This window comes from Physeter macrocephalus, unplaced genomic scaffold (genome assembly GCF_002837175.3).
Source record: "Physeter macrocephalus isolate SW-GA unplaced genomic scaffold, ASM283717v5 random_23, whole genome shotgun sequence".
NCBI lineage: Eukaryota > Metazoa > Chordata > Mammalia > Artiodactyla > Physeteridae > Physeter > Physeter macrocephalus.
Window position 1 is genome coordinate 154,809 of NW_021145307.1, and position 27,073 is coordinate 181,881.

The following is a 27,073-nucleotide window of genomic DNA, read 5'->3' on the forward strand; positions in this document are numbered from 1 at the left end:
TTCTTACACTCAGCAGGCTCCAGCCATGCTGGCCTTCTGTTTATTTTCTTCCCAGTCTTGGGACCTTTGCACTTGCTCCTTCCTGGGGATGGAACCCATAATCCTAGATTTGCCCATGATGCTCTTTCTGTTCAAGTCTCAGCTCAAATCTTACTGTTTCTACTGCTGCATAATAAATGACCACAAACTTAACATCTTATAAACAACGTCCATTTCTTATCTTATGGTTCTATAGATAGAAGTCCAGGCTGACTCAGCTGGGTCCTCTACTTAGTGTCTCATGAGGCTGAAGTCAAGGTCGTGGCCAGTGTGAGCTTTTATCTGGAGGCCCTGGCATAGAATCCACTTCCAGACTCACCTGGGTTATTAACAGAATTCAGTTCCATTTGGCTGTAGGAATGAGGTCCCTGTTTCTTTGTTGGCTGTCAGCCAGTGGTTGTTCAGTTTCTAGAGGCCATCTACATTCCCTGGCTAGGAGCCCCTCCCTCTTCAAGGTCAGCAATGGCATATTGAGTCCTCCAGCTTCAAATTTCTCTGACTTCTGTCTTCCTCTTCTGTAGCTAGCTGGAGAAGCTTTTCAGCTTTTAAGAGCTCATATGATTACATTTGGCCCACATGAATAATTCAGGACAATCTCCCTATCTTAAGGTCAACTGATTAGTAAACTTAATTACATCTGCAAAGCCCTTTTTCTCATGTTAGGTAACATATTCATAGAGATTAGGGCATGGAATCTTTGGGGGCCATTATTCCCCTTACTACAGTTCACCTTCTAGCCCTCAAAGATTCATGTCTGTCCCACACACAAAATACACTCACTTCCTCCCAAGGTCCCTAAAAGTCTCATCCCATTACAGCATCAAGTCAGAGTAAAAAAAAAAAAAAAAAAAAAAAAAATCTCATATAAATCTCATCAAACCAAAAGTCCCAAGTCTCATTATCTAAATTAGATGCAGGTGAGGCTCTGGGTATACTCCATCCTGGAGCACAATTCCTCCCATCTGTGGACCTATGAAACTAAAGAAACAAGTCATGTACTCCAACATGCAACGCTGAGACATGCATAGGGTAATAGTTGTAGACATTCTGGTTCAAAAAGGGAAGAAATGGAAGGTAAAAAGGAGTCACTGATCCAAAGCAATTTCAAAAGCCAGCTGGGCAAATTTCTTTAGGTGTCCAGGCCTACAAGTAACCCTCCATGGCTCTGCTCTGCCTTCTGAGCTCTCAGCTCTGCCCTTTGGATTAATCACCTCCCCTAAGAAACCATTCCTGACTATCTTTTAGAACAGCCGTCTCCAACCCCTTGTAATTTTTTGTCACAACACACTGCTTAATTTTTTAATAATATATGTCCTGGTTTTGGGATGTCTTAGCTATTTCTTTACTTGTCATCTCCATTAAAATATAAACTCCATGAAAGCAGAGACCTTGTCTGAATTTTCACCTCTATTTCTCCAGCACCTGCCATAATGCCTGGTGCGTAAGTCTTGCTCAATAAATATTTTGTGAATAAATGAAAGAATCAGTTAAATGTGGATTGGGGTGGTGTGGTATGCTGAACAATGGCCCCCTAAATATGTCCACATCCTAATCCCTGGAACCTGAGAATGTTACTTGACATGGTAAAAGGGACTCTGCCAATGTGATTAAGTTAAGGATGGTGAAATGGTAGATTATACTGGAGTATCTGGATAGGCCTAAGGTAATCACAAGGGTCCTTACAAGAGGGAGACAGGAAGGTCGGAGTGGGAGGAGAAGGTGATATGATAGAAGCCGAGATTGGAATGATGTGCTTGGCAATGGAGGATAGGGCCACTAGCTAAGGAATGCAGGACATCAGTTAGAAACTGAAAAAGGTAAGCAAATGGTTCCTCCAGAAGGAGCCAGCCCGGCCAACTCCTTGACTTTAGCCCAGTAAAACTAATTTTGGATTTCTGACCTCCAGAACTATAAAAGAATAAATGCATGTTGTTTTAAGCCACTAAGTTTATGGTAATTTGTGCCAGGAGTAACAAGAAACTCAAGTTCCACTGCCTAAAGCAAACCATAGCTGATGTCAATGGAGTGGGGATATATAATCTTTTCGTATGGAGGGGCCCCACAGGGAAGGCCAATGAATGTTTTTGAACAACTGTAAAATCTTCCCCCGTCTGCCCTCTTTGTCACAAATACTGTCTTTTGTGTTTCCTCCACGTGCAAAATAAATGCATTCCCGTCTCAAGTCTCAAGGCAGACCACCCAAATGACCTATCTAATCAGGGCATCAGGCTCAAATCCAGGACCTCTGATAGTCTCTATATCAGGTCCAGATGTGGCATCTCTTGATCCAGAGACCTATGACCCAAAGTAAATAAACAGATAAATGGATAACTAGATAGATAAATAACTAGATAGATAAGTAGATAAATAGATCAATCAATCAATCACAAGTTATCTCTGTCCCCTCCACCACATCCAACATATGAAGTGGAACAGGGACAGGATAATAGCAGTAAACACCCTCATTCAGAAGGAAAGATGGGAGACAGAAGTTACTGGTCTATGATAATTCTAAAAATCCTGCTGGGCAGATGTTGAAAAGGACCTCCTCCTTCCCCTGGGAGTGGGAATGCTTCCTGGGGCTAGTTCTCTAGTTCATTCTTCTCCATGTCCTTGGCTCTGCCTTTGTTTGTTTGTTTGTTTGTTTATTTGGCTGCACTGGGTCTTAGTTGCCGCGTGCGGGATCTTCAGTTGTGGCATGCGGGATCTTTAGTTGCAGCATGTGGGATCTAGTTCCCTGACCAGGGATCGAACCCAGGCCCCTGCATTGGGAGCACAGAGTCTTAACCGTTGGACCACCAGGGAAGTCCTGGCTCTGCCCTTATAATGGCCCATCTTTTTCCATTTATTCTCCTTGGCCACATTTGAGAACACTAGGAGGTTATGCCTTTCTTTAATAAGGCAGCTTTCTTGGTCTCCTTCATGCCCACAGAAATTTGGAAGCCCTCAAGGTCATTTTAAGACTTGAACACTCATGATCTTTTAAAAATCCAAGCTAATGGGGTTTTTTTGGGGGCGGGGAGGCAGGGGAGCTTCTTATCTATTTGATTCCAGTCAGTCCCACGGACCAACAGCCAAACTCACAATTTTTTCAGACATGCCTTTTTTTCGACTTAGTTGTAGGCAAATGGAGAGTTACACTCTTAATCTCTTTTCCCTGAATCACCTTGTATAACTGAAAGGATTTACTGGGAACCACTTCGACCAAGTCAGAGGTTTTTACATAAGGCATGAGAGCCATACACTTGATATGGCCCTTGCCACAAAGATGAGTTTGTTTTTTTACAATGAATTAATTAATTAATTAATTTTATTTTTGGCTGCGCTGGGTCTTCGTTACTGCGCGTGGGCTTTCTCTAGTTGCGGCGAGCGGGGGCTACTCTTCCTTGCAGTGTGCGGGCTTCTCATTGCGGTGGCTTCTCTTGTTGTGGAGCACGGGCTCTAGGCACGCGGGCTTCAGTAGTTGTGGCTCATGGGCTCTAGAGCGCAGGCTCAGTAGTTGCGGCGCACAGGCTTAGTTGCTCCACAGCATGTGGGATCTGCCCAACCAGGGCTCAAACCTGTGTCCCCTGCATTGGCAGGTGGATTCATAACCACTGCGCCACCAGGGAAGTCCCACAAAGATGGATTTTAATAAAACTTTGTGCCTTAACGGCCTTGTCAAGTTATATCTTTCACTGGTTAAAAATTTGGATCACTTGCCTGGAGTTTCTATATTCTCTTCCATTTCTGCTCAAAAACTAGCCAATTATATTGAGTCATCTCTTTCTTACAGTAACTTGTCAAATGCACCCAACAGCAAACAAGGCATGCTACTAATATTCTCTTTCCCCAATTTTTTGCCTAAAGCTCTAAACTCAGTTGGACATTATTTATACTCTTAGTTCTATTTCCAGCTTACAGTTTAAAAAAATGCTTCACCACTGCATAACACACATCACCATCTTTCCAGCTTCCAGTGGTAGTTTCCTCACCAGCCACTGTCCAGCTCCAAAGCCAATGACACACAATTCAGGTTTATTTTTTATTGTAGCAACACCCCACTGCTGGGTAATAATTCTGTAACAGATGAAAGGACTGTTGATGTGGAAACAACCAACCTCAAAATATCAGTGGCTCACAGCAAGAGAAGTTTCTCATTTACATTACGCATCATTTTACAGGTGGGCTACAGCTCAGCTTCATGTCCTGTTAATTCTGGGTTCCAGGCTGAAGAAGTCTTGATCTGGCAACTGACAGTTTCATGGCCAAGGAAAAAGAGAAGGGAAGCTCTCAGAATACTCATTGGTGCTTAAAGCTTCTATTTGGAAGTGGTACTTTGCATTTCTACTCACATTCCACTGGCCATAGCCAAGCCCACTGTAAGTGGGGCATGAATGTATAATCCTCCTAAAGTGAGGGGCCCAGTAGGAAAGACAGCATATATTTGGAACAATAATCTACCACAGGGCTGTACCAGAAACTGATATCAATCACTGAACTCGTCCATTCTTGCTTCATATGCACTCTGCTGCAGCGTTTTGTACCGTGTAATACCTCTCATACTTCTTGGTCAAGGGTAAAATCTTGACTCAAGGTAGACAATTCATAGGTAGGTCAATGTAGCCTGACCTAGACCAGTCAGGTTCCTTTTCTTAAGAATCTGAACCATGAAATATTCAGCGGGTGAGGGAGTAAGTGGAGAGGGCTGCAGGTGAAAGGCTGTGATGCAACATGATTTGGAAAAGCCAAAACTAACACAGGCCATGTTCCCTGAAAGCTGGGCTGACAGCAGCCAAGCCAGGATTTCAGTGCAAAACCTGCCCTTAGCCCCTCACTCAGGTCGGTTTCCCACAGGGAAGGGGTATACGCAAGGGAGCCTGTGAAACCTCCAGTGCACTTGTCTGCTAAGTCTGCTCCAAACTTGCCACTCACCTGTTCAAAAACCTTCTATAGGTCCCCACAGCCCACAGAAAAAGTTCAAATTGTTGAGCCCGGCATCTGAGCCCTCGCTTGGCCATCTAGCCAACCTCTTCCAGGAGGTTCTGGACGGCGTCCTGGGTGAGACGGGTAAGCAGCCTTTCAGGGTGGCGCTGTCCAGCACGGCCAAGCGGAAGACACACGCTGCACGTGGACACCCAGCTGCGTAGATGTGGCAGTCTCCGCGTCGGTTTGACAGTCGCTATCAGATTCCAGTAGGTACCATGGGTCGTACAGTTTGATTCTGAAGGCAGAAAAATGGGGGATTGGACAAAGGCGACCAAAAGGCCAGGATTCTGCTGAAGAAGCAGGCCGCAAGGGGAAGAGATGGAGAATGGAGAATCAGGGAAGCGCAGAGGCCCCGTGTCCAAATCAATCTTCCCCTGGGGCAGGATCCATCCGGCCCCGCAGTTCCCCATTAGGTGGGCATCTAGAGTGTTCGCACGCTTCTGAAAATGAGGGCCTCCTTCCTGTAGGCGTCTAGAGTTTCTTCTATACACAGGACACAGGATCTCAGGCAGGACGAAGGCGTGGATAACCTCCCAAACTCGGCCAGCCGCAAGTCCGGGCAGCTAGGGAGAGCGACCCGGCCACGCCTTCTCGCGTGAGGTTCTGACTCCCTGCGCACGCCCGCCAGTCTCTCACTGGCCAGCCGCCTTCCGTCTCCTTTGGCGTTTTGATCATGCCCCTTGAGCTCTGTGATCCAATCGCTTTTGGGTGCGACTGAGGACTCGCTCTGAGGCCCCGCCCACATCAGCGTCCTCTAATTGCTGTTTAATACCCGGTGCTCACTCCTTCAGGACGCCCTACGGACCAATCCTGATGCTCTTCAGCAACAACATTTAGGTCCGCTAGTCAGTCGTTTTCCAAGTGACGACCGGGCTACCCTTCAGCCACACCCCGTACACTCGGGGCCAAGTGTACCCTTGGATCTGGCGCAGGCACCGAGCAACTGCCATTCTAGGGCCACAGGGAGGCGCTGCAGGCGGGCGCCCAGCCGCGGATGGAGGCTGAGCGGTCCCGTCCCACGTCACCGCGGCCCAATCCCGCCCTCTGACCCCTCCCCCATCCCGGGTCCAGGGGCGGGTCCGAGTCTGCACCAACGACCACACAGCTAGCCCTTCATCGCTCGCGTCGCCCCGGCACCCACGTGTGCACCCCATACTTGGGGGCCGAAGCGAGCGGTACTGCAACCAGACGGGCTGGGCTACAGGAGCAGCAGCGGTGACCTGTGGGATCGAAAGTGCGATGGGACAGGGCGGCTGGAACCCGGCTCCCAGACCTTGGTCAGGATCAGGCACCTCCCTGTTTTCACCAGGCTTCGGAGCCACGAGCCCTGAAACTAGGCATCTGGGGACAGGCGCCACACCCAGCTGCAGAAACTAGGCATGGGACTTGGAACTCTTAGACATTTAGAGTGGAGGCCTGGAGCTCAGGTGAGTCATGGAAACCCTGGGGTCAGGCTCCTCTGCCTCCTCTACCCGCTTCAGCCACAAGACCCCTGAGAAACAAGGTGAGCTGATGCAGTGCCTGGCTCTCTAACCTGAACTCATATAAGAGGCGATGCCTTTTTCTGGGCACAGGGCCTGGCCTGTTGAACCCTTTGCCTGGCAACCTCTTCACTGATTCTTCCCATAACCGGCCCCTCCTCACTTGCCACGCCACTCAAATATCGCCCCCTCTGAGACAGGCCCTTCCTAGTCCACTATATCCACAGTAACAGGCTCAATTACTTTTTCACAGTGCCTCTTCATCTTGGCTTCAGGAATGCCCATAGATGCCATAGATCTCACACACACACACACACACACACACACACACACACACACACACACACACACACACACTAACAGGCTCAATTACTTTTTCACAGTGCCTCTTCATCTTGGCTTCAGGAATGCCCATAGATGCCATAGATCTCACACACACACACACACACACACACACACACACACACACACACACACACACACACATCCCACCTGTGTCCCAGCCTGGCCTGGCCCAGCCTCACTGCTTTGGGGTTAGGGACTCACAGCCAGATGTTGGTGTTACCCCCTCCCGGCCCCACTCATTCTCATGGGAGAGTAGAAGGGCACTGCCAGCCTGGTGTGCTCACAGCACCTACGACAGTATGATCTGAGCCTGCCTGGGCTGGGCCTGTCCCCAAGGGTGGCCAGGAGGTGGGAGGCTGGTTACCTGGAGGCCCTGGACCAGCCTTTTCAGGAACACACATGCACAGGGGAATCTCCAAGCTTTTTTTTTTTTTAATTTCTTACAAAACCACATGTCCCAGCCAGACAGGACAGTGCAGGCCCGCCCCCAGGCACTGTGGCTTGAGGAGGGAGGCCCCCATGGATGAGGGGCTGCCGACCCCAGAAGGACCATCTGCCCCTCTGCACAAGGCCAGTGTGAGGAAGGGGTCTGGCTGGAGGCTCTGTCCTGCCCACCCCCAGCTGCTGGGAGAGAAGGTAGACCCGGGGTCCCTGGCGCTCTTAGTGCCTGCAAGGGAAGGAGGGCAGAAGAGGGTCTGAGGGGAGGAGGAAAGGCTGGGGTCAGGGATGGGGCAGGCCAGGGGCAGGCCCACAGTATCTCACCGAGAATATGCAGCACTATCAAACCAACGTGGAGACGCTAATGATGACCACCAGAATGAGGACAGTGACGGACAAACAGATGGCAATAAAGACTTTCTTCTGTGGGAGAGGAGGGGGGTCAGGGAAACTCAGGAGGGGAGGGAGGGCCACCCAGGGTGGGGGTGAGGGGAGGCTGACCTTCCGCGCCTTCTTCTGGTTCTCCAGGGCCATCTTGACATGTTCCTGCCCACGTTCCACATAGTCTGCTGAGCTCAGAATGTTCTTCTCAATTCTGTTGATCGTCTCCCCCTGCTCGGAAGAGGGGGCGGTTCAGGCAGGTAGGAATGACTGGGGGTGGAGGGCCCAGCAGCTCCTCAGTCTGCCCAGCCCAACCACAAATGACTGAAGGACATTCCTGGCAGAAAACACTGCACTAACAAAGATGTGGAGGCAGGACCACATTTGACCAAAGTCCACTCTCCTGCAGGTGGCTTCGAGCCCCCTTCCACCATGTGGTCCCTTCTGTCCTGCTCCCTCGCCCCGTACAACCTCTACTCGCAGTGCTGGCTGGGAGCTGAGTGCCTTACATGGCTCCTATCTTTTCACACAGGGTGAACTTTTGTCCCCTCACAAGTCTGTCTGAAGTCACGTGTTCTTTACGCCTGTCTCCCCGCTGCTGTGAAGCTCTCCCTATCCTGGTACTCCTACCGAGTGAAAGCTCTTCCCCGTGACTCCCAGCTGTGAAAGAGCATTGGGTCAGCTCCTCCAGCACAGGGCTGGAAGCTCCCCTTATCCTGAGATAAGGGCCGGGGGAAGAATACCACCTCCCATTCCAACCTTGTACAGATTTTAGCAGGCAGGCCCTCTAGGGGGCAGCTGTGGAGCTCTCAGAAGTATGAGGGTGGATTCTGTTGGTGGAGGAGGAGCCAGGGTTGGGGCCATACCTGGGGTGGGCTCAAGTTTGAGGGATGGGGTACAATGTACAGAGGAGTGGCCATCCAAGTAGCTGTTGAGGAGGATGCAATTTGGGGGCACAGCGAAGGATGGAAATAAAGGCCAGCCTGGGGGCTTGGCCCAGTCTGGAGGGGAACCAAAGCCCCGGGGAGTGAGGCTAAGGGTGGAGGTGGGCTGACAGGCACAATACGGCCTCACGTCTGGGGGCTGGATCGAGCCTGGCCAGCTGCCTGGGGTGCCCACCTGCGTCTCCACTTCAGTAGCCAGAAAAGTGAAAATCTCATGAAGTTCACGGATACTGCGCTCAAGCTGCTGGATCTCACTGTGCCGGGCCGAGATCTCATTTAGGGCCTGTCGAGTCACCTGTGTGTCCTTCAGTATCTGGAGAGTGGACAGGAGTGAGGGGACAAGTCACAGGGAAACCAGCAGCAGGTTCAGAATTTCCTGTTCAGCTTTGGGGCAGCCCTCAGGCCTAGAACTGGGGCCAGGCCCCTAATGAGTGGTTCCAGGCAGGCTAATTCGTGCCCTTCCGGGCCTCAGAATTCCCTCCACGAAAAAGGGCCAGGACTCAGAGAGGACGGGGGGCCCGGCAGAGGGAGGCTGGCTGCGGCCACTCACATTGGACACAAACACCTCGCTCTGCCCGCTGTCCAGCATCTGCTCCAGCTCCTCGTCAGACACCATTCCAGCATTTGCTGTGAAGGAAAAGGCCAGGCTCAGAGCTGGTCAGGTCACCTGACCCTGTGGGCCGGACGCCGCCAACTCACTGATCTTCAGCTGCCTCCGAATCCGCTCCACGTTCTTCTCCCGGTATTCGGACTGCATTGAGTTGCACTTGTTGATGAGCTCCACGAATTGCTGGGACAGGACCCCGTGCTAAGGATGGAGAATAGAAGCTGGGTACTCCTGGGAGGATCCCTTCCCCAGTCTGGGCTTCAGCATCCCCGTGGGTACAGTGAGCAAAGAGCATGAGCTCATAGGTGCCTGCTGCCTTGACCACCTTGAAAGGCTCCCCCAGTCTCTCAAAGTAAAAGGCGAAGCCCTTACCAGGACCTACAAGGCCCTATATGACCCGCCCCTTCCCCCGTTGCCCCTCTGACCTTACCTCCCAACACTGTTCCCTCACCCCTTCCCTCCAACCACAATGGGCTCTTTACTCCTCCCTGAGCAGAGCACAGCCCCACCTCAGGCCTTTGCATTGCGCGCCTTCAGCCTGGAATGCTCAGGGCCCACAAAGGCCTTTAGTCTTTGTTACAATGTCACCTTCTAAGTGAAGTTTTCTCCACCGTATTGCAACCTGCCTTCTCCCGATGTTCTCATTCCCTCTCCTCCTGCTCTTTTCCCTTAATACTTCCTATGTTCTAAAATAATTTACTGATTTATTATGGTGATTGTCTCTCCACACTGGAATGTAAGCTCTGTGAGGATAGGGATCTTTGGTTCACGGCTGTATCCCAAACAGCTGAAAAAGGGTCTGGCACACAGCAGGCCCTCAACAAATATTTGTGGAATGCTTGTTGAACACCAGCCTCACTGCTTAGACTAAAGGCGTGCTGGGATGCCCGGGGGTCATAGCAATTGCCCAGATTTTTACAGGCCCACCTGGGCCGTCAGCCTCTCACACCAATGACTACCACAAGCCCCCCCCTCCCCTGAAACGCCCTCTCTCCTTGTCCATTTCACTGATGTCTAAAATCTGCTCATTCCTTGGAGTTCCTTCCTCAAAGACACATCTGCTCTCCTGGCTTCAGCTGTACCCTTTCAAGATGCCCAAACTGTTCCATCTTCAATCTGGGGTCTTTGCTGAGCTCTGAGCCCACCTACTTCAACTCTGATCTCCAAGAACTTCAAACCATGCCTCACTGAGCATCCAGAGGAGGCTGCTCAGACCACCTCAGATCTCCTTACAAAGCTGTTGATTCACTGACCTTCCACCCCAGGGAAGTTCCTCTTCCTGACTTCTTGAATTCTGTCCCTGGGGCAGAGGATGTCCCTGTCACATGGGCAGGGAACCTCCCAGCCATATGACTGCACCTGCTTCTTCCCTGGGCAGAGCCATTAGCTACCAAGTCCTACCTGAGTAATGTCTTTGTCATATGTTCAAGCTTAACTCCCCATCTTGGCTTCTAGAAAGTATCTCCTACAGCTGAGCCCAGATCACGTCTAGGGACTCAGCAACTTCTCACTGAATGGAGGAGGAGAGGGCAGGGATATAATGGACTGGAAGTCATGAGACCTGGGTTCTTGACCTTGGGTGAATCCTATTCCTCTCTGAGCCTCAGTTTCCCCATTTGGAAAATCATCTGGTTGGACTTGATGATCTCTAAGGGCCCTTCCCTCTTACATCTGCCATCTAATGATCTATAAAACACTAGCTGAAATTTCCTAGTTCTGGGAATAATGAACCCACCTGGGTTTTTCTCATTCTTGCGTTGAACGAGTTATAGTTCTCATCAGCTTCCTCCTTCTGGGGCTCTATGGCTGTGGAAAGACACAAGAGTATTGGTAGAGCAGGGGAGTTTGACCTGTGGCTTCTGAAATTCGTTTGGGGACTAGGACCCCAGCCACCCAGCAATACAATAGAGAGGTGCTTATCGCCATAGGATGTTTTTGTGGAAATAAAATTTATCATAAAATGACTAATTCTGAGTCTCTGACAGGCAAAAGTATATTTTTATTTGCAATAAATACATCAGAGAATTCCCACAGGCATGCAGAGGCCTCCTAACAAAACCCCCATCTGCCTGCCCAAAGAATGCACACTGGGCAGCAAGAATTGTAGGAGTACAGCTGATCCTTGCACAACTGTGTGGGTCCACTTATACTTGGGTATTTAGAAAATAAATGCATGCTACAGAACTACATGATCCACGGTTAGTTGAATCCACCCATGCAGGACCTGGGATATGGAGGGTGGACCATACAGTTATATGCAGATTATGACTTGGGGGGTGGGGTGGCAATGCTAACCTCTGCCTCGATCAAGGGTCAAATGTAAATGGTTTCATTATAAATAAGGGAACCTGAGAGGCAGGCATATGCTGTGGAAAGAACTTTGGACTGAAAGCCAGGAGACGGAGATTCTAGACGTAGGCCTGCTGTGTGACCTGGATATATATCACTGGTCTCTCTGGGCCACACACTCCCCAGATATACCAGGAGCTGGGCAGGATCAGAGGAAAGTATCTGTCTGAGGTCCTAGGAGCTCACCCTTCAGCTGAGCGCGGATGTCCCTCCCTAGCTGTTTGATCTCGTCGCGCAGGTTCTGCAGGTCCTGCTTCATGCCTGAACAAGAGAAAGCCATGATGCCTAAACAGCAGCCCCTACCTCAACAAATCTCCCTGCCCACCACCTGCGTGGAACTACAATCCCCACAATCCCTCGGGCCGAGCATGTGTCCTACACCCAGGGTTTCACTCACTCTCCTCGGGAAGGGGCGTGGCCAGAATGGTGACCTGCTGCTTCTCCAACTCTCGGACTTTATTCTCCAGCTTGACAATAGTTTGCCGAATTGTCCGAACCTGGGGAAGATGACCGAGAGCGCTGAAGGAGATATGGGGGTACTCCAGGCCGCTATGCTCCTCGGGTCCTCCAGCCCCCTCGTGAATCCAGGCCGAGACCCCAGCCTCTTACCTTCTGGAAGAATTCATCGTCCGGGCTCCCCAGCCGTGCAGTGCCCGGGTGTACCACCAGCGCGACTCGCTCCTTGTCTTCATCGTCCGAGCTGTCATTCCCCTGTTAGGGCCGGGGTCACTGGCATCACTTCCTTGCTATTGCTCTCGCCCAGCAGGACTCACAGACTTCCGGGTCTTTCCTTCCTAGCCCACAGCCACCCCTCCCTGCCCCGAAGACCAGGAGTCCTGCATTCCAGCCAGACCCCACCCCGTCCGCCCGTCCCCGACCCTGCTGCGCCGACTTCTCACCTGCCTCAGCTCGTGGGTCCTGTCCCGCATGGCGGCCCGAGCTCCCTCTCCCCGGCGCCGGAGGCCGGCGGGCCTCAAGATTCTAAGTTTGGAACTCCCGTATCCCACTCACACTCTGACACTCCCCTCCGCCCTCACCCTGCGGACCCCAAAACTGCCCCCCACGAGCCGCTAGAGGCTCTTTCCCTGGCACCATCCACAGTCAAGGGGAAGGAGCCGACCTCGGGGACCCCCAAGTTTCCACAGGTTGGAATTCCCTTTTCTTCCCCCCCTCCCGCTCCAGTAGCCTCGGCCCCGCCCCCTCCGTGATGCCTGGAGCATGCGCACGGGATCTCGTCCCTTCCCCAGGCGAGGGAAAGGCGGAGGTCGGAAGCAGCAGGGCCCCGAACGGAAGCAAAATTGCCAGGACGTGAGAACCCGCCCACTTCGCCGGAACTATCGCATCTTCAAACGGAAACCTACTTGCCAAAAGGGGTGAGAATGCGTCATTGGTATGTAATCTGAGAGGCCCCTCATCTCACATCACCCCACGGTGCACGCCTCCTCGCGTCACGTGACCGGCCCGGTCCCAGCTTCTCGGACCACAGAACGTGACGCTTCGACTGTCACTTGTCTCGGCTCTGTCAACTCCGTCTCTGGAACACCTATCTCCCCACGAAGTCCTCGGCATCCCGGTGCCCGAGTTACCTCCCTTCAGCCCCCACGCGGCGGGGAGGGGGCGCTGACTATCCCCAGAGGCAGTGGGTGGTAGGACCCTGGCGGAATTCGGCTTTATTTCTTTTGGGTCCGGCCGTGTTGGGCAGACGACTTAGAATTTGGAGCTGTCAACATGATGAGACCTTGAAATTCAGAAAAGAAAAAGATCCAGCATCAGAGAGTTGCAGGGTTTTGTAGGCAGAGCATCTGGGGGTGGGAAGTGACCTCACCCGAGGCAGAAATCTCTTCTCCCGCATACTCCTGGCACAGCTTCTGACAGGTGGGCGGCTTGCGCCTGGCTTGAACGCTGCAGTCCCTCTGCACTCACCACCTTCTGAGCAGCGACACCATTTCAGGGCAGCTCAGGCTGAGAAAAGAGTCTATTATATTGAGCAGCATGTCACTTAGACCGCCCCCCCAGACCCCCACCTTGCACCGGAGTCTACCCTCTGGAGCCCACAAAAAAATTCCACATTATAGTGGCCTGTCAGCTCTTGAGGTGAGGGCATGACTGTAGGGTTCTCACCAGAATCCCAGCACCTAGTTCAGTACCCAGCACATAGTGGACCCTCAATAAATATTTGTGGACAGAATCTTAGCCTTTCATATAACTGAAGATGAAGCTTATGGTTCCCTAGTCTTCTCTTTTAGGCTTCAGGCTGTCACGGTGACACTTCCCTAACCCTAGCCCTGTAGACATTCATTCATTCAGTGGATATTTATTGGGAATTTACTATGGGCCAGACACTGTTCTAGGGCTGGAGATACATGAGGGCATAACAGACAAGAATGCCTTGCACTTTTGGAACCTACATTCTATAGGAGGAGGCCCCAAGGCCACTGAGTGAGTCTCAGCATAGCCAGGATGAATATTAGTTCTCCTGGATCCCAGGGTTCTTTCCAGGGAGCTTATATGAAGGTCAAGCAAGGGAAGGAAGAGCCCCTCTCTATTATGCCCTAGTAAGGAAATCTAGATATTTTTGTTTTTTGGCCACGCCATGCAGCATGCAGGATCTTAGTTCCCAGGGATCGAACCCATGCCCTCTGCAGTGGAAGCCAGGGAAGTCCCAAGGAATCCTAGATTTCTGTGACTGAGCTGCTGTGGACTTCTGGAAAGTCACTTCTTATCTCAGGGCCTTGATCTCCCATCTCTACAATGGGTGGCAATAGAGGGATGGGGAGATAGTCATTATGGGTATTCCCTGCTCTAAAGTTCAATGATAGTGAAACTGTCAAGTACTGTATCACTCTATGTGAGGGGCTTTGATCCTTCTCCTCTTCCCTTTAGAATTCGGCTCATCTGGGGCTGGGAATGAAGGAGTGAAGATGGTGCTGCTCTGATCAACCCACGGGGGAATGAAGGGTTAGAGGCTTAAATGAAGGGTTCAGGAGGCCAAGCCCTGCCCGCAGAGTTCCCTGGAAATCATGAGGAAGAATTGCTCTGCTCTTGGGTCTTTCCTATTGGCCTCTGCCTCCCTGCCCCCCTCATTTCTTTCCCTCTGTCTCTGTCCCTAGTCTCTCTCTGTCTCTCTGAGTGGTACCATGGAAGGGCTTTTGGACATCTGACCTTTAGTCCTGTCTTAAATAATTCATTGCTTCTCCATGGGCCTTAATTTCTCCATTTGACAACTTGGTCTGGTCATTTCTGTTTTGCCTAAGGTAAGAATTGAGCAATATCAGGTGAGGTAAGGAAGGATATGAAGGGGTCTTGCAAAAGCCCCCCTCTGCGGGCTTTTACTACTGTGGATTCCAGGTCTCTCTGGCCCACCAGTCCCACCTGCCTCTCTCTCTTTCTCAGCCTTTTGATGACTTGCCTTCTTGGTTCCAGCTATGATCTGGATTTGTTGGTGCCTTTGTTAAATTTCCCAGGATTATGATAGTCATCATTTTATTTGTGGTCTCTGGATGGGATCACAGGGCTATGGGATGGTGACTTAAGGTCATACATAGGAGGCTGGGCTCAAAGCCCCATGGAGTGGTGTGTGGAGGAGCTGGGGAGCAGAGGCCATCTAGAGGGAATGGCTCTGGGGATGGAGCTTTCCAGAGCTGAGCCCATGTCTCTGTTTCATGGTCCTTTTTGACTCCTCTCAGGCCCTCTGAGCAGCCTTGAAGGGTGCATTAACTATATTGGGCCTCGAATGTGTGGGTGTTGGGGGGTATTTTCCTTTCCTTTCAGTCTGTGTGAAGGTCAAACCCTACTTGATCTTTGTTTTTTTGGTTTTTTTTTTGTTTTTTTTTGTTTTTTTGGCTGCATGGGGTCTTTGTTGTGGTGCACAGGCTTCTCTAGTTGTGGCGCTTGGGCTCTAGAGCACGTGGGGTCAGTAGTTGCAGCGTGCAGGCTTAGTTACCCTGCAGCATGTGGGATCTTAGTTCCCCCACCAGGGATTGAACCTGCGTCCCCTGCATTGGAAGGCGGATCCTTAACTGCTGGACCACCAGGGAAGTCCCAAACCCTACCTGATCTTGATGCTTGGCAGCTTGTCCTGTCCCCTCCATCTGCGGGTCCATCTACCAACAGTGGAACCAGATGACCTGGGTTGTAATCCCAGCTCATTCACTTGCTGTATAACTCTGTAAGGCAAGTTACTTAACCTCTCTATGTTAACTCAGTTTCCTCATTTGAAAAATGGGAACCATAACAGTACCAATCTCATAGGGTTGCCGTAAGGATTCAATTAAATGATATATGTGGGCTTCCCTGGTGGCACAGTGGTTGCGAGTCCGCCTGCCGATGCAGGGGACACGGGTTCGTGCCCCGGTCTGGGAGGATCCCACATGCCGCGGAGCGGCTGGGCCCGTGAGCCATGGCCTCTGAGCCTGCGCATCCAGAGCCTGTGCTCCGCAACGGGAGAGGCCACAACAGGGAGAGGCCCGCGTACCACACAGACACACACAAAATGATATATGTGTAAAGTGAAAGAACAGTATCTGGTATTAGGTGCTAGCTAAGTGTTTGCTGCTATTATATGACGGTGATGATCACGATTGTCACTCTGATGATGTCAGCAGCCCCAGTGTCTCTGCCAAGGTTTCCACGCTGCTGCTCGTCTTCCTTCCCCTTTCCATCTCCTAAGACCCACTGTGCGCCAGATCCTAGGCTAGCTGTCTTGCCAACTCCTGCCCATCTCTCGTGTCTCCACTTGGATCTGACACACCATATATTTTGCTAATTTATTTTATATATTGTCTGCCTCCACCCCTCCTCTCCACCCTACTAGAATGTAAGCTCCATGAGGACAGGGATTTTCACCTGCATTATTCACTGCCGTGTCCCCAGTGCCTACAACAGTGCCTGGCACATAGTAGCTGGTCAATAAGTATTCATGAAGGAATGAAATTATTTCTTTTTAATTTAATAGTTACCTAGCATTCACTATGTGCCAGGTACCAATACTAGTACTTTACAAATATTTGCTCATTTCATCCTCATATCAATTCTATGAGAAAGTACTATTATTGTCCTCATTTTACAGAGGAGGAAACTGAGGCACAGAGATGTTAAGTAATTTGCCCAAAGTTACACACAGTAAATGCAAGGGCCAGGATTTGGAACCAGAAAGGAAGCTCCAGACTCTATACTCTTTTTTAAAAAATTATTTTCTTATTTTATTTATTTATTTATTTTTGGCTGCTTTGGGTCTTCGTTGCTACACGGGCTTCTCAGTGCAGTGGCTTCTCTTGTTGCGGAGCACGGGCTCTAAGCGCGCGGGCTTCAGTAGTTGCGACACACAGGCTCAGTAGTTGTGGCGCACAGGCATAGTTGCTCCGCGGTATGTGGGATCTTCCTGGACCAGGGCTCGAACTGGTGTCCCCTCCATTAGCAGGTGGATACTTAACCACTGCACCACCAGGGAAGCCCCAGACTCTATGCTCTTAACCAGTACACTAGGATCCAAGGAAAACGCCAGCCAGGGATGGCTCCCTGTGTCCCACCCACCTTTGGGGAGTTGCGGCCACCTACTGATGCTCTGCTTTGGATCATCTGTCGGGGGAGGAGGGGGCCGACTGCAAGACTGAGCCTTTTTCCTTCCCCCATCACAGGGTCTCTCTTCCACACCTGTTGGGTTGGGGCGGACTGCCGGGGAGGTTGTTGGTCCTCCTCCCATTCCCTGTTTGCAGTCTCCCCAGGAACCAAAGATGTCCATGCATGTATACATAAAGGGCTTCTCTTCACCCTACAGATGTCTCTGAGGCTGGTTTTGTGCCCAAGCACCAGGGGCTACAGAGATGAAACCCACACAGCTCTCTCCTCATGATGTGTCTTGAGCCTGACCTTGATCACTCCCTAGAGCGCCATCTGAGAACACACATTCTCGTGGCTTTAACTGACATCTGTATTTGGCTCCCAAGCCCTCGTCTTCAGCCCCCAATTTTCTCGTTAGCTCTAGACCCCTGAATCCACTTGCCTCCTGGACATCCCCTCCTCCCCTCCTGGAGGTCCCATGAATGTCTTAAACTCACCGTGTCCCAAACACCATGCATCATCTCCCCCTGAGACTCTCCTAAACCAGCTTCTGTTCCTCCTGTTTCCTCTCCATGTGGATGACACCGGGTCACCCATGCCATAACCTTGGCCTTGAACTTCATTCTAAAGGTGATGCTTCACACAACTTGTCAGGATAACCTCCATAAAAATACTAGAAGAGGGCTTCCCTGGTGGTGCAGTGGTTAAAGAATCCGCCTGCCAATGCAGGGGACACGGGTTCGAGCCCTGGTCCGGGAAGATCCCACATGCTGTGGAGCAGCTAAGCCTGTGCGCCACAACTACTGAGCCTGCGCTCTAGAGCCCGCGAGCCGCAACTACTGAGCCCACGTGCCACAACTACTGAAGCCCGTGCGCCTAGAGCCCGTGCTCCACAGCAAGAGAAGCCACCACAATGAGAAGCCCGCGCACCGCAACAAAGAGTAGCCCCCACTTGCCACAACTAGAGAAAACCCGCGCACAGCAACAAAGACCCGACACAGCCAAAATTTAAAAATTTTTTTAAATAAAATACTAGAAGAAAATATGGGCAAAATTCTTTATAATTCTTAGAGTGAGGAAGGCCTTTCCAACTACAACTCAAAATTCAGAAACTATACTCAATATTTTGTAATAATCTATAAGGGAAAAAAATCTGAAAAAATAAATATATATATGTATGTATAACTGAATCACCTTGCTGTTCACCTGAAACTAACACAACTTGTAAATCAACCAAACTTCAGTAAAAAAAATAAAAATAGAAGCACATTACCAATGGATATGAAAAATTCAGAAACTATAAAGTAAAAGATTAATATATTGTCTATGTGAAAAAATTCTGCATGGCAAAAAAAGTCAAAGCAAAATCAAAGGACAATAAACTGGGAAAAAATATTTGCAGTCCTTATCATATACAAAGGGCTAATCTCCCTACTATTTAAAGAACTCCCATATATCGATAAGAAAGACCAACAGTTCAATTAAAAAAATGGGCAAAGAACATGACAGATCACAAAAAGACAATAAAGAGAAACAAATATGCATATGTTCATCTTTGCACATAATAAGAGAGGTGAAAATTAAGATAATACTGAGATATTATTTTTTAATTTATTGCACTAGCAAAATTCATATGTTTTTTTTTTCTTCTTTTTTTCTTTTTTGGCCACACTGCGCAGCTTGTGGGATCCTAGTTCCCCGACCGGTGATAGAACCCGTGTCCCCTGCAGTGGAAGTGCGGAGTCTTAACCACTGGACCGCCAGGGAAGTCCAGCAAAATCCATATGTTTGACAACATAGTCTTTTGGCAAAACTGTGGGGAAACAGGGACCTTCACTCATTGGTGGGGCTGCAAAATGATACAACCCAGACCATAGTTATCAAGATTCTGAATGTATATATTATATTGTTTCTGAATTCTGAATGCATATATTGTGTCTCCAGATTCTAAGAATGGCTGGGTGGTTCTTCTGCCCATCTTACCTTAGATTACTCAGCAGCGGTCAGCTTGCCCCTTGGCTGGAGTTGGATGGCCCACGACAACCTCTCTCACACTTACATGTCTGGGACCTAAGCTCTGATGGTCCAGTTGACCAGGATGGCTGAGCCACTCTCTCTCTATGGTATTTCATCCTGGGTTTCTTCATAGCGTAGTGGCCTCAGAGTTCCAAGAGGGTGAGAGTAGAAGCTGCAAGGTCTCTTGAGGCCTTCCGGCACAACATTACTTTGCACTAATATTCTATTAGTCAAAGCAAGTCACAAGTCCATACGGGCTGCAAAGGGTGAAGAAATGGAATTTTAGTTCACCAGATCTGCACATGTGTGAAATGACACATACATCAATGTTATTCATTGGATATTGTTTGCAGTACATCCGAAACTTGTCCATTAGCAGGTATGCAGCCATCAAAAAGAAAGAAGATATTCATTATGTATAAATATGAAAACATTTCAAAATATATTGTTAGTTTAATGTTAGAATGAGTGTATCATGCTACTGTTGTATCAGAAAAGAAGTGTGCATGTGAGTGTGTGTGCGCGCGGGCATCTGTACGTGTTTTTCCTGGAACCTCATAAAGAAATCCTGGAAAGTTATGCATAAACAAATAGAAGTGGTTCCTGTGGGCGGTTTGTGAGACTCAGGTAGTGAGTACAATTGTTAGAGTAAGAATTTTCACTGGAAACCTTTTGTATAATTTAGATTTTTGGACCATGTGAAAGTATTATTTATTTTTATTTATTTGCTTTATTTATTTATTTTTGGCTGCGTTGGGTCTTTGTTGCTGCACGCGGGCTTTCTCTAGTTGCAGTGAGTGGGGGCTGCTCTTCGTTGTGGTGCTTCTCACTGCAATGGCTTCTCTTGCTGCAGAGCACTTGCTCTCGGCGCACGGGCTTCAGTAGCTGTGGCGCACGGGCTCAGTAGTTGTGGCTTGTGGGCTCTAGAGCGCAGGCTCAGTAGTTGTGGCGCACGGGGTTAGTGGCTCCGCGGCATGTGGGATCTTCCCAGACCAGGGCTCGAACCCGTGTCCCCTGCGTTGGCAGGCGGATTCTTAACCACTGAGCCACCAGGGAAGCCCAGTATTATTTATTTTAAATAATTATATCAAAGAAAGAATGGTAAAGGCATACCTTTGAATAATTTTAAGCAAAGGAATATGTCTTAGCTTGGGCTGCTCTAGCAAAATACCATATACTTGGTGGCTTAAACGACAGACATTTATTTCTCACAGTTCTGGAGGCTGGAAAGTCCAAGGTCAAGGTGCCAACAGAGGGAATTCCCTGGCGGTCCAGTGGTTAGTACTCTGCGCTCTCACTGCCCAGGGCCAGGGTTCGATCCCTGGTTGGGGAACTGAGATCCCACAAGCAGCGTGGAGCGGCCAAAAAAAAAAAAAGTGCCAACAGATTTAGTTCTTGGTAAGGGCTCTCTTCCTAGCTTGTACTCACTGTGTCTTCACATGGCAGAAAGAGAAAGTTCCACTGTCTCTTCCTTTTCTTATAAGGGCACTAATTCCATCAGGGGCTCCACCCTCATGACCTGATCTAAACCTGATTACCTCCCAAAGGCCTCATCTTCTGCTACCATTACATTGGGAATTAGGGCTTCAAAATATGAATACTGGGGGGACACAGCCAGCCAGCCCCTGATAGAACACCATGATCAAACTTTCATTTTACAGAGATACCCTCTGGTGGCCACGTGCAAGGCCACCACAGATGACTGTGCCAGTGTGCACTACACAAAGCACCACACAAAAGAGCCACCAAGTACATGTAGACACCATGTATTTGAACATTTATTACAGCAGTTATCTGACAGATGGAGGTAGAGCGTCCTGGGAAAGGACACCTTTCTCTATTTGCACAAGGGTGCAGTAAGTATTGACTATAGTGAAGGTTGATTGGGAGATCAGTTAGGAATCAGGCCAAAAATAATGAGGCCTGAAGTTAGGGATGCAACATTCACTAACGAGACAGAATCTATCAGACACAGTTGCAGATTGGAAGGGATGGTGAGGGAGGAGGAGGGTCCTAGAGCACTCTTCAGCCTCTGGCCCTTGCTGTATGTGGAGGCAAGTTTGCGGGAATAAGAGAAATACCTTAAAATAAATTGCCATTATAAATCATAGCAACAAACTATTAGGAAATGTAAAAACACCATTTACAGAAATATATGATGCCTGGGACTTCCCTGGTGGTCGAGTGGCTAAGACTCCATGCTCCCAATGTAGGGAACCCAGGTTCAATCCCTGGTCAGGGGACTAGATCCAGCGTGCCACAACTGAAAAGACCCCACGTGCCACAAAGAAAATCCCGCATGCCGCAATGAAGACCCAGCACAGCCAAATAAATAAATAAATATTTTTAAAAAAGAAACATATGGTGCCTAAATAAATCTTTTAAGACTATGTCAATGGCCTTTATGAGAGAACATTTTAAAATTTTATTGAAAGACTTTAAAGAAGTCCTAAACTAATGGCTAGATATACCACGTACGTGGATAGGAAGACTCAATATTATAACGCCATCGGCTCTCCCAAAACACATCTACAAAGTCAGTGCCATGATCTAGTCTCTGCTGCATGATGTTGACTCTGGTTTTGATGGAGAGAAGGGCTAGAATGAGCCCACTGGGAGGCAGATACCCGTCGATCAGGAGAATGTTTCAGTAGTCCAGGATTTCTGCCTGGTTTGAATCCTAGCTCCTGTCTCGAGTAAGTTACTTAAACTCTTTTACTTCAGTTTCCTTATCTGTAAATGGAGATAATAATAACAGTAATCCCAGATGATTTTTGTGAAGATTAAATGAATTAACACGTATAAAACACTTAAACAGGGACTTCCCTGATGGCCCAGTGGTCAAGACTCTGCCTTTTCAATGCAGAGGGCGTGGGTTCGATCCCTTGTCAGGGAACTAAGATCCTACATACTGTGTGGTGTGGCCAAAAAAATTTAAAAACAAACAAAAACACTTAAACAGAGCTTGACACATGATAAGCACTATGTAAGTTATTAACACTATATTCACTTTGGGGTTCAGGATGATTTTAACAGACAGTAGGAACAGTGTGGAGAGGGATGTGTGACTAAATTCCAGGGCCCTAATGAATATAACCTGAGCCCTGGATTTGAGGGGTGGAGGAACAGGAAGGGGCACACACCAGAATAACAGTGCTTTTCCACATCTGCTTGAATTGAAATTTTTCAAGTTTATAAATGGCTTTCATGCTCATTTTCTCAGTAAATCCTCATGCTGTGCCTGAAGCGTAAGGATTAGAGCCCGTTTTACAGATTTGGAAACTGGGGCTTAGAGAAGTTAGGTAAGTGGCTCCATGGGGACAGGTTGATGTTTGTTTTGCCCTCTTCTGTGTCTGTAGCCACAGAGCATAGTCCTGGCACAAAGAGCAGGGCCTCAATAAATACTGGTTAGTGGATGAATAGGTCAAATGGGTATTCCTTCTTTTGTTCCTGAGCAAGCAGGTGCGATAGGTCCTGTGCCAGGTACCATGGGGAGGCAGAGATTAATCAGATGGGGTCCTTGAATATAAGGCACTTGGAGTCCAATGCATTGTTAAGCTGCATTTAAATTTTACCACCTGAAGCACTGAGTCTTCCTTGAAGGACAGATGCTCTGGGAAGTAACCCAAGCCCACTACAAAAATAAACCTTTGTTGTATTAAATCACTGAGATTTGGGAGATATTTGTTACGTAGCACAACCTAGCCTTAGCCTTGCCTATCTGATATACTGTGGTTCCCAAACTTGACTGAAAATAAGAATTGCCAGAGGTAATTGCTAAAAACCCAGATCTACTGACCCAGAATTTCCGAGGAAGAGACCTGGTCACCTGTATATGTAACAGGCTTGCCCTCCAGCTTCGGGAGGGTCAAGAAAGACTCCTGCAGCTCACCTTGAAAGGAAGAGTAGGAGTTGGACTTGGAGATGGGAGAGGGAAAGGTATCCCAAGGGTCAGGAACAACATGAAGAAAGGCATGGAGGTGGGGAGACGCAGGAACTACCTTGGGACCAGAATCAGGTACACGGGGAATGGTGGTACGTGCTAAAGTGGGAAGTCAGGTGAGAAAGTCTGAGCTTTATCTCATCAGCAATGGGGAACTGGAGCGGTTTTCTGAGCAGGGGCTGGCCTGGTGATATTGATGCTCTGGAAAGGCCACTCAGGCAGGGAGACTGCATAGGAGGCTGGTGTGTGGTCCAGGCAACCCACCTCACGTTGTTACTGAGTGGACTTTAAGTGATCGTGGATGTATTGAGTTCAAAATCACTGACCTGGGAGACGGATTACCATTGTCATCACATCTTGTGTGCCTATATGTGTCCTTAGAGCCACAGCCAGATTTGAATTCTGCATCTTTCACACATTCACTCATTTAATGAATATTTACTTTTTTGTTTTGTTTTTGTTTCATTTAACTAATATTTATTGAGCACCTACTATGTGCCAGGTGCCATAGTGCCACTGGAGAACCAGCAATGGACAAAACAAGCAAAAACCCCTGCCTTGAAGACCTGAGTAAACACTTCTCGAAACAGGATATACAGATGGCCAACAGACGCATAAAAAGATGCTCAACATCACTATCATCAGGGAAATGCAAATCAAAACCGCCATGAGATATCACCTCACACCTGTCAGAATGGCTATCATCAAAAAGAACACCAATAGCAAACATTGGCGAGGATGTGGAGAAAAGGGAACCCTCGTACGCCGTTGGTGAGAATGTAAATTGCTGCAGCCACTGCAGAAAACAGTATGGAGGTTTCTCAAAAAACTAAAAATAGAACTACCATATGACCCAGCAATTCCACTCCTTGGTATATTTCCAAACAACAACAGCAACAATTTTTAAACAACTAATTCCAAAAGATAGTTGCACCCCAATGTTCACAGCAGCATTGTTTACAATTACCAAGATATGGAAGCAACCTAAGTGTCCATCAACAAATGAGTGGATAAAGAATATGTGGTAAACACACACACACACACACACACACACACACACACACACACACACACACACACAGAACGGGATACTACTCAGCCACAAAAAAATAATGAAATTTTGTCATTTGCAACAATTTGGAGGGTATTACGTGAAGTGAAATAAGTCGGGCAGAGGAAGACAAATACTGTGTATATCACTTATATGTAGAATCTGGAAAATACAACAAACTAGTGAATATAACAAAAAAGAAGCAGACTCACAGTTATAGAGAACAACCTAGTGGTTACCAGTGGGGAGAGGGAGGGGGAGGGACAATATAGGGGTAGGGGATTAAGAGGTACAAACTATTATGTATAAAATGACTAAGCTATGAGGATATATTGTACAACATAGGGAATATAGCCAATATTTTATAATGGCTACAAATGGAGTATAACCTTTAAAAATTGTGAATCTCTATCGTGTACACCCGTAACTTATACTGTACATCAATTATATTTCAATTTTTAGAAAATCCCTGCTTTCATGGAACTTATTTTCTTTGTCTTTATGCTGGGATAAAGGTGTGAGGGAATATGCCATTCATTTATTCATCTCTTCATTCAGATTTTAGTGAATGTCTACTTTGTGCCTCACCTCGTGTTAGTTGCTGGGGAGAAGCAGAAATGAGTCAGCCCCATGGGACTCCCATGGGAGTCCAGTGGTTAGGACTCCATGCTTCCACTGCAGGGGGCACGGGTTCCATCCCTGGTGGGGGAAGTAAGATCCCACAAGTTGCGGGGCGGCCAAAAAAAAAATGAGTCTAGTGTGGAAGCAGACTCAGCCCACGGCTCATGAGGCTGTCAGCCTGGACTGCTGGGAGAGGCTTAAACTGGGTCTTGAAGGATGAGAAGGCTGACTATCAATGAAGGGACAAAACAGCGTAGCGGGCAGAGGAAAAGACACAGCAAAAGACTCCAAGGTGTTTGGGGTCCATGATTCCTTGATGTCGTTAGGCCTGGGGTCCATGGAACAGGGAGGGAAGTGGTAGGAGAGATGAGGTGATGGAGACCAAATGCCAGAGCAGCTATTGAGTGTAAGCCGGGAAGTTGTGGGGCGTTGACTTTGTTGACGTAGGGGACTGATATTATCTCATTTCTTTGGGGGGTAATCACACTAGCACCTGGGTAGAAAACTGGACGTGAAGGAAAAGAGCTGCAGGCGGGAAGACCAGAAAGGAGGCTGTTCTTTCTTTCTTTCTTTCTTTTTTGGCCATGCCGCACGGCTTGCAGAATCTTAGTTCCCCAATCAGGGATTGAACCCCGGGCCGCGGCAGTGAAAGTGCCAAGTCCTAACCAACCACTGGACGGCCAGGGAATTCTCCAAAAGTAGGCTGTTCTGATGGCCCAGGTCAGTCACCCCTAGACTGACCAGGGGTGGTGGGGATGGAGGGGACCCAGGAGACAGCTCTGGATTTGGCAGTTGAGGGAGGGGCTAGAACCTTGTGGTCTTACAAGAATGAGCTTTGTAATCAAAAGATACAGGCAAGAGCCCCAGCCCTGTCCTTTACTAACTGTTATTTAGCCATTCCAAGCCTGTTTCCTGATCTGGGCAATTGGGATAATAGCAGTAGCTGTCCTGAGGTTGGAAGGATTATGGGGGCTACTCAATGGAGCACCAGGGACTTGCTCGGAACATGGTAGCACTCTTTGGATGGGGGAGGGAGCCAAGGACAGCTTTCTGTGTGCTTTGAGTGACTGGGTGGACGGAGATGCCCTCTTTGATGGAGAGTACTTTGGGGGAAGGCGAGGCCACCACAGTCTTTGTGGTCAGTGCCAAAGCCCTGGCCTCGCTTACGATAGTTATGGATCCACACGTCTCCGAGTGCATCTTCGGTCTCTGTTCTTGGTGCTCAGCTCAGCGCTCAGGCATACAGCAGGTACTGCCCTTGAGGAGGAGGACCTGGCTTGCAGGTATAGATGTGGGTATTGCAGGCACGTAGGCGCGGCTGAACCTGGGGAGGTGACAGGGTAAAAAAAGAAGAGAAACTGGGAGGGGGCCCCGGAAACCCTGCTGCTGCGGGGATGTGGAAGAAAGGGGGGTGGGCGGTCTGGAAGGAGGCTGGGAAACAACATCCAGAGCTTGGAGGGGGAGGCATGGGAGGCAGGAGGCAGGTTGGAGCCAAGGTGGGAAGGATTTCAAGAAGAGAGGGGTCATCAGCGTCCTATATCCTCCGATCACGGAGGATAAGGCCTGGCAAGCGGTCCATGGATTCGGCATAGAGGAGGTCACTGGGTAACTTGGCAGAAGCAGGTTCAAGGCCTGTTGGAGGCCAAAGCCCCATTGCAGGGGTAGAGGACTTGATGTGACGTTGAGACGTGGAGATGGGAAGAGGTGAGGCAGGCATTAAGGAGAGGGATGCAGGGTACTTGGACCCTCGGGGGGACCAGAACTCCCCCCCCAATAAGGACAAGTTTTGTTTTGACAGTCAGAGCCATCTAAAGATAGGCCAGGAGGTCCCCGGAGGTGGTGAGCACCCTGTCCCTGGAGGTCGACAAGCAGAGCTCTGTGACCCACACTGTCCGGGGACTCTCACACTTAGAGTGGGGAAGGCTGTGCAAAAAAACAAGCCCCATGTCCTTCTCAGCTAGGCTTGGCCGATTCCTTGCATCACAAAAGCCACCGAGAGGGTCACTCTTGCTATTTTTAGTGTCCAAAGAGCCTCCTGCAGGGACACACACACAGAGGTGGTCGTGCACAGACTCACACAGATACTCCCAAACACAAACTATAAAATCTATCTATATCTCCTGGTGTAAAGGGATCCACAGCACCTCTCCCCAGGCTATTCCCTTAATTCATTCCCTTACCCCTTCTTTCTGCCATTCCACCGTCATCACCCCCGTCCCACAGCAGCATCTCTGTGCCTCCAGCCACATCTCCTCCGTCTCTCCGCATCTCTCCCTGCCTTCTGTGGCTCTGCCCTTCCCCACCCCCTCTAGGCCTCTCCAGTCTCCCTCC

The 27,073-nt window shown here is 49.1% G+C and overlaps 1 protein-coding gene across 4 annotated transcripts; it reads right to left on the reverse strand.

The window, feature by feature from the left end:
- Positions 1-4,056: 4,056 nt before the first annotated feature.
- On the reverse strand, positions 4,057-12,771 carry STX4 (syntaxin 4). 4 transcript variants are annotated; one of them, XR_003678082.2, is made up of 12 exons: positions 12,452-12,712; positions 12,162-12,263; positions 11,950-12,049; positions 11,739-11,813; positions 10,939-11,009; positions 9,296-9,404; positions 9,147-9,223; positions 8,772-8,909; positions 7,773-7,883; positions 7,596-7,694; positions 4,954-5,242; positions 4,057-4,271 (listed from the first exon to the last, which is right to left on the reverse strand). XR_003678082.2 is itself a non-coding variant. In XM_007107417.4 (11 exons), exons 1-10 carry the CDS (start codon positions 12,479-12,481, stop codon positions 7,614-7,616), a joined length of 894 nt encoding a protein of 297 aa, XP_007107479.2. In that variant the 5' UTR covers positions 12,482-12,712; the 3' UTR covers positions 4,057-5,242; positions 7,596-7,613. The 4 variants fall into 4 exon arrangements, 2 of the variants coding, with proteins under 2 accessions (XP_007107479.2, XP_007107480.2); XR_003678084.2 differs by lacking the exon at positions 7,596-7,694; XM_007107417.4 differs by having other exon boundaries at positions 4,057-5,242.
- Positions 12,772-27,073: the final 14,302 nt, after the last annotated feature.

Bases quoted from the DNA above. Each gene is read 5' to 3' on its own strand.
- STX4 (XM_007107417.4), bottom strand. From the start codon at position 12,481: ATGCGGGACAGGACCCACGAGCTGAGGCAG. The intron at 12,050-12,161 runs GTAAGAGGCTGG...CATCTTCCCCAG, and splicing joins ACGATGAATTCTTCCAGAAG to GTTCGGACAATTCGGCAAAC. The intron at 7,695-7,772 runs GTCAGCCTCCCC...CCTCTCCCACAG, and splicing joins ACCAGAAGAAGGCGCGGAAG to AAGAAAGTCTTTATTGCCAT.